We start from the raw sequence: 7,866 nt of genomic DNA on the forward strand, positions 1-7,866 counted from the left end.
TGCATGCAGAAGGGACTTTGTGCTCCTGGCTAAAAGAAACTCTAGCCATCCCAGTATCCCTAGGGTAGACTCTAAGGCCTCTATCAGAAATAAAAATCCAAGGTTGCTCAATTCCCTGGTATAAAATGAGGCAGTATTTGTATTCAATCTTTGTACATCCTCATGTAGACTTGAAATCACATCTAGATGGAATACCTAATACAATGAAAATACTGCACAAATAATTATTATACTTATTACTTACTGAAAGACAACAAAGTCTATAGATGTTTGGTACAGATGCATTTTATAAAAATTTCTTTCATTCAGGATTGGTCAGTTCCTCAAATGGAGAGTTCTCAGGTACAGACAGATGGCTCTACACTGAAGCCACATGGGCAGTCCCCTTTTGGGCCATAAATTCTAGTTAATGCTTGGTTACTCTGCTGTCACAACACCATTTCTTCAGTCCCAGGCTAAAATACATACATAATGTACATATGTATGTATGTATGTATGTGAAAGATCCCATTTTCCACAGTTTGGGAATCAACTGGAGAGGTGTATAAAAGGTGTATAAGAAAGCCTTTTCAGGCGTTTATTGTTATAGTCCAGAAAGAAAGTGACTTTTCCCATCAGTGGTAGCGAAGTTGAAAGATATTAGTGAGCCAGAATCGAGAATGCAATGCTACAGTGAGGCAAAAATGACTTCCATGTTCTCAGACTGGATGGGTGGGGAGAGGGATCCCACAGCAGGAGCAGCAGCATTGAAAGCAGAGGAGGTTTTAGCTGAAAGAACTGAATTCAGTCCTGGAAATGCTGTTTGTGTCACATCCCAGTGGAGATAAGAGGTTGACAATTGTTTGAGTCTGGAATCCAGAAGAAATGTCAGAAATAAATATTTTTGCAAGTTTTTAAAATAAACACACTTTTTACCAGTCACTATCTAAGGACTTATTCATACTGAATTATATAATCTTATATATAACAAGCCTCAGAGACAAATAGAGTGTTAAACTCATTTTATCTATAAGAAAATTGAAGCCTGAAATTACTAGCATCTCCTGTTAAGGAATGCAGTATAGTATGAAAGCCTCCCAGGAAGGATTCAAACCCAGGCAGTCTGACTCTAGACTTCATGCTCTTAAGCACTAGCTGCTAGACTGTGTAAAGGAGCAGAATGGGTATAAATGGGTTTGCACAAGGAAAGATGGTAGAGTAACCATGGCAGAGAATGGAGCCCAGAGGAACTCAAGCTTTCAAAGGTCCTGTAGAGCAGAGTGAACTTGCAAAGGGGGTGTATTGCTTTCACAAACCCATAACTGGGTTTAAACTCCACCAACCTGTTTATCCAGCAAAGTCTTACACTTTCACATCAGCAGAGCCCAAGTAGGAGTCAGAGGATCATTCATCTCCATCCTTCTGGTCACCTGTATCCCCTACGGTCACAAAAATTTATCCTGTTTGAAAAACCAGGCCAGATCTTACCACATCACTCTCCAGCATCTGAACAATTGGTGTTCCTCCAAGGGCTAACTTCTTTGCCAATAACTTGACTTGTAATTATTTTTAGTGAAATATCATGTAACAAGCTGTTCCTAAAATATTTCCAACCTGGAGTGCTGGCAAGAAAAAGATCAAAAAAGAAGAAAGCTGAAGGTGGAGACTGACAGTGGAAATAGTAAAGAATTAATGGAAGAGAGGAGACAAAAAAAAGAAAAGAAAACAGAGCCAAATATTGCTGGGGGGGGGAGAAAAACCTGTCCTTTCGAGTGAGAAGGTTGAAAGTCATCAACACGCTCAGTCAATGTTAATCTGGAGAAACTTCGGCCCACCCATGCCTGCATCTTTTAAAAATAAGCAATCACCCATTTCCTCTTAAGTGAAGTTCATTTGTTTCCATTCATTGTATAATTTCACAGCCACTGCTGGCATCAGAAAGCAGTGTAAATCGGAGGCTAAGAGTACAGGCTCTGGAGGCAGCTCTCCAGTGTGAGAACAGGCTCCGTCAAGTGTTGTGTGATCTCAGGAAATCCCTTCTCTATTGACTTGAAGTCCCCATCCATCAAATGATGATGGAAAAGTCTACTTCACGTGGATCTTATGAAATATTTTTAAAGCATCTAACACAGTATAGTAAGTATTCAAGAAGCTGTTTATTTTCTCATTGTTACCAGTACTAAAAGTGCTAGTGCTCTACAAATGCCTTCACCAGTATACCATGGTACTTTTAAAAGTGCCAAAGCACCATATTAACAGTCATGTGTGCTCTCAAGCTATTAAAGGAGGGTTTTTTTAAACTTAATTTGAGCAATGCACATTGAATTACTCTCAAGTATTATTTGGATCAGTTAGCATTCAATCAGGGAAACAGATACTGTGTGTGTATTCATGTACATGTATGTGTGTGCACACATGTATGTTTATGTATCTGCACGTGTGTACACATGTGAATGAGTTGTGCATATATGCATATGTGCATGTTCAAAGAGAGGCCATTTGTCATAGGAATTTTTTTTTTTTTTTTTTGCGGGTCTGGGATGGAACCCAGAGGCATTCAACCTCCAAGCTACACTCCCCGCCCTATTTTTTATGCTTTTATTTTTATTTTTGAAACAGAGTCTCACTGAGTTGCAGAGGGCCTCACTAAGTAGCTGAGGCTGTCCGCAAACCACGATCCTCCTGTCTCAGCCTCCCAAATGCTGGGGTTACAAGCATGTGCCACCACGCCCGGCTGTCATAGGAATTGGACTTGGTGCAATTGTGGGAGCTGGTTCAATAGTCTCTGGAAGCCAACAGAGCAGGCTGGTAGGAAGGGGAGAGAGATGTAGAGCAGGGAGACTAGGAAAGCCTAGAACCCCCAATAGGAGCTGGATCCCACAGAGATTGCTGCCCGCCAGGTTAGTTCTCAATTCCTCAGGCCTTAGTGATGTCATTGTCTTGCAGGGTGGGAACCCTTGCATATGGAACTAAATACACACATGGACTGGTAGACCAGAGCTGGAGAAGTCTTCTTTCAGAGAAAGTGAGCAGTTCAGGCCCCTCTGCTGCCCCATGCCAATGAAGTAGACTAGAAAATGGATTGCCATGTGAGGGACCTACACAATGATGCTGCCTCCCACTGCCCTTGAAATAGTTCACTAAAATCTCTTTTGTGGCCTGCCCAACTGGAATAGTGCAGGGAAGGGAATTCTAGGGCGTTTATATTAACCCAGGTAAATGCTGACACATGACGAAGCCATCACGACAGACATTTGTAATGCCAATACCACATGCTCAGCACTCTGCCAACTCCTTCTCATGCCTTATCTATTTTCACCCTAACCCCAACGTCTATGCTCTGTCACAGGTGAGAGGACTGACAGACAGAATTCTATCTCGAGTACCTTAGGCCAAGGTTAAATTTATGAGATTTATTTATAAATGATGAAAAATACAGCTAAGTTTCATAGCCCGTGTCTGTATTAACTAATTTTCTTTACCAGTAGAATTTCTTTCAAAACAGCTTAGATAATAATTGCCACAGATAATCATCTTTTAGTGTCTATACCTGATCTTGTCAAAATAAATAGGGCAAGATAGGCCTAAGGTCCTGATGTAACTAATGATAGTATTATACTCTTAGAATCTTGTGAAATGAAAGAATTTTTAGGTACTGCTTATATGTAAACATTAGTCTCTCCAAAATTAGATAACACCAAATGGAATTGTTCTTCATGCTTGATTTATTTCATTTCAAAAGCTATAAATTAATTTTAGCTACATTCTAAATGAAAGTCATGGCCCATATACCATTATCTTATATGTGGCATGTAATTTGCATCAATTTGTACAAAATAAGAATTTAAATGGGAACTCTCATTGTCACTTAGTTTTAAGTAATATCTGTGAAACTGAGATTTCTGATGGCAGTCACAGAATGCCACCCACACAGGCAAAATCCCAACCTACTAGTTAAAAGCTGGTCAGAAATAAAATGTGAGACAGTAGTGAGACAGTTTATCCTCCTGCAGATAATAGCTCTACATCCTGGACACAATGTAAAATTCTAGCTGAAATCACCAAAAGAAAGAGAAGCAATGCATACACGATTCCCCACCCCTTTCCAGCACTGCGTATTGAATCCAGGTACTCCCTCATACTCCATAAGTGCTCTACTACTGAACTACACTCTCAACCGTTTATTATTTTATTTTGAGACAGGGTATCCCTCAATTCAATCTCTGGACCCTCTTTCCTCAGCCTCCTAAATATTAAAAGTGTGTGCCTTCAGACCCGGCTGATAAAAAAAATCTTATGGGTACTTCATGCTCACAGGAAGGGAGTTGCATAGAATGAGTTTCCATTTCTGTCCTTTTAGCCTGGGGCAGGGACAGTCATTGCTGATTAAGAGACAACAGGGACACTAGTGGTTTTAAAGTACAATTTTTTTTTTTTTTTAATTTGGGGCATCCCAAAGACCAAATCTGAGGAAACCATAGTCTTTGGAGAGAGGGAGGAAGCCTATAAGAAAAGGGTCAGAAAGGGGGTCTCCAAATTCTACCTGCCTTCCTTCTCTTAAGCCACACACGTGCAAGGCAGGCTCAAAATATCTCAGCTAAAGACAAGTGATAGGAACCGAATTTGGAGATATTATATAAAAAAACTGAAGATTTGGCCGGGCGTGGTGGTGCACCCTTGTAATCCCCACGCTTGGGAGGTGGAGACAAGAGGATCGCGCAGGTTTGAAGCCAGCCATGCTGGCTTAAGAGACCCTGTTTCCAAAAATTAAAAAGTATAAAAAATAGGTCTGGGAGTGTATCCCGGAGGTAGTAGGGCTTCCAGGAACCCCAGCACCACAAAAATAAAAAATTGAAGTTTTGATTTGAGCACTATCAAACTAAAAGGAAAATTATAGTGAAAGCTACTGAAAGAGCCTCACAAAATGGAGTCTGGAGACCACTCTGGAAGCAGGACTTAGGTAGTTTTCCAACTGCTGCCTGAAATCTAAGCTTTGGTCACATCCACCCTTTGACCACAGGCATCTGGAACAAACCAAAGGACTTGACTATACAATGACATGGTGTTAATAGGCTCAAGATGCATATTAAGGAGCTATCAGACTTGTTTCACAGATGGGGTCCACTCTGCTTGTACACTCTGTTTTTTATCTTTTATCAGTCCTGTGGTGCTAACTTCACTTTCCCTGAGTTCCTGGGAACACCGATTTCGAGGTATCGAAACCCGTGTCCTCCTTTTTCCTTTTAAAGTTTCTGAGTTTGGAGTGATCAACATTATAGACCAAAAATATTGCTTGCTAAAACAAAATATTAGTTATCAAAGAAAAGCAAAAAAATCAACAACAACAACAAAGTTGTGCTCTGGAAATGTCATTATTACCTGACAAGTGAAGAACCAGGAAAAAATGAAAATAAATTACAATTAATTATAAAATAGTCCAAATATCAGGCCAAGTAGGCATAGGTTTTAAAGCCACTACTATGACTCTACAATAAAGTTTTGAAAACATGTTCAGAATGAGTGAAGTGACTGGAATTTGAGCAGAGAAAATAAATAAGTAAAAAAGAATAAAATATAAATTAAAAAACTGAAAAATATTTAAAATAAAAAATTATCAGATGGACTCAAACATGTGGAAAAACGATATGTTTCCCCAAAATATGCCTCTTTAGCATAGGAATTGTTGAGTTGAAGTCAATAAAGAATAAAAAGAGAAGTTCTATGTCCTCCCTCTAGTTAAAAGCAGAACATAATTTTACAAAGACAAAAATTAATTCTACCTCTCTTCCTGCTAGGAAGAACAAAGATTAAGAACTGAAGACAACTTTTAGGCCCTTATTGGCCTAGATATAGCATGACAAAAATCTACATAACAAGCTTTACTAATTAGCCTTCTCTACCATTTACTTGTTCCCACAATTTTCCCCTAGAGACTCAAAGTCCTTTTTTCTCTTTTTTTTTCATTGTCATGTACATAAAATTTATTGTTCTTGTAGTTGCTAAATAAGCTGGACTTCATCACTACTTTTTTGAGAATTACTCTTTGAGTATCTCCCAGTGTGTGTAACATATACATGTTAATAAACTTCTTTTTGCATTTCTGTTATTTATCTGTCTCTTTTTTTTTTTTTTTTTTGCGGGAATCTGTTCCAGCTAAGAACTTGTGATAATTGAATAAGAAAAATAAATATTTTTCTTCTACCACAAGAACAATGGAGCAATTATAAAGAAAAGGACAAGTGAATCTGAAGGCAGATGAGTAGATGTTATTCAAAGTTAATCAGAGAAAAAAGATGTAAAATGAGCAGAATCACAAGAACCTGGTATATTTTATTAGAAACAAATTCTAGTTTACATGAACTAGAATATTCACAAGAAGAGAATAAAAAGAAGTTAGCAAGAAGAAATTTAAAAAATGATGGGCAAATATTTACAAATTTGATGAAGCATATGAATTTACAAAGTTTGTATAATTTAGAAATACTAAGCATGGTATGCCTCCACCATCCTGCACTCCATTAAAATGTATGACTATAATGCACCAATAAAATTTTTTTAAAGTTCTGATTTCCTCTGTTTTCAGGGGCCATTGGTTGGCAGCTGACATCATGAAGGGTTTCCTGGTGTTGCAATCCTCCTCCTTCCTTCTCTGTGTGATTTTGGCTCTTTCTGAGCAAGCGCCAGTGTCAATAGGATGCACTCTCTCTACATTTGGGGCTGTAAATGAACCAACTTTATTTGGTCAAGATAGCTTTTTGCATTCTGATGAAGTGACGCTGGGAGTTGGCTGTCCAGTAACCAACATAACTGAGAAGGGATACGTGTTTAGTTACCCGGTCACTGACTATGAGATTCAGAAAGAGGTTTTCTCATATGGATCAATATTTTATTCATCCCTCCGCTACAGCAGAATGCACAAAGGAGTCACTGGGGAAATTCCTTTGATGTTCATTGTATCACACTCATTATCTGGGGATATCCCTCTTAGCACTACCACCAACAACAGTGCAAAGTTCAGAAGTGGTCCTACCTCTGCTCATTCTCATCCTCTCTGGAGCTTAACTAATACTTTCCCATTTGGATTGCCTTGGACTCCATATCTCCAAGACTCCTCGGTACAGTCATCACTTTTATTCCTCAATATGCTTCATTCATTAATCCATAAAAGTGCAAACCTGGCTATCTTCTAGACTATTCTCTGGCAGTCTTGGTAACTCTGTTGGAATGGCTTTCTTGTAATTTAACACTTAAGCCAATTACCATGGATTTTAGAACTTTAGATTTGGTGTCACCTCTTGAGAAGAAAGAGCCTTAGAAGTTGGGGTTGGGGTAGTGCCCAGTGCTGGGAATGTTTTTAAAGCATATTCCTTTTAGACAAAGCAGTCATGGTATCTTTCCATGTTCTCTTGTGATAAGATTATATGATTTTTATTTGGAGTTGACTTTACAAATAAAATTTTCTATGACTTTAAAAAAATTTAAAAAAAGAAGTACTAAACATGACAGGCACAAAGATTTTGCTTTGGAGCATCATCAACTTTTGGAAGCTGGATATAAATAATAAAATAAAAGAAAGCAAGGGAAAATTATAAATTACATACAAGGAAACAATCATTTCATGTTTCTCATCAGAAATTATGGAGAACAGAAAGGTGTAAAAAACATTCTTAAGTGCTGAAAGAAAAAAAATAATGCATTCAACCTAGAATTCCATATTCAGTGAAAAATGTTTTAAGAACAATGAAATAAAGCTATTATTACATAAGAGAAAACTAAAAGAAAATAACACTAACAGGTCTAAATTTTTAAAAAAGCTAATGGTAGTTATTATGCTTGATTTCAAATGAAAATAAAAATCCACCAGAAGAAAAAACTTGTCTGAAATGA

The 7,866-nt window shown here is 38.0% G+C and overlaps 1 protein-coding gene across 1 annotated transcript; it reads left to right on the forward strand.

The window, feature by feature from the left end:
- Positions 1–6,587: 6,587 nt before the first annotated feature.
- Positions 6,588–7,169, forward strand: OOSP3 (oocyte secreted protein family member 3; the record flags this gene model as incomplete). The annotated part of the gene is made up of 1 exon (XM_080704835.1): positions 6,588–7,169. One exon carries the CDS (start codon positions 6,588–6,590, stop codon positions 7,167–7,169), a length of 582 nt encoding a protein of 193 aa, XP_080560961.1.
- Positions 7,170–7,866: the final 697 nt, after the last annotated feature.

This window comes from Muscardinus avellanarius (assembly GCF_963383645.1).
Source record: "Muscardinus avellanarius genome assembly, chromosome: 11".
Taxonomy (NCBI): Eukaryota; Metazoa; Chordata; class Mammalia; order Rodentia; family Gliridae; genus Muscardinus; species Muscardinus avellanarius.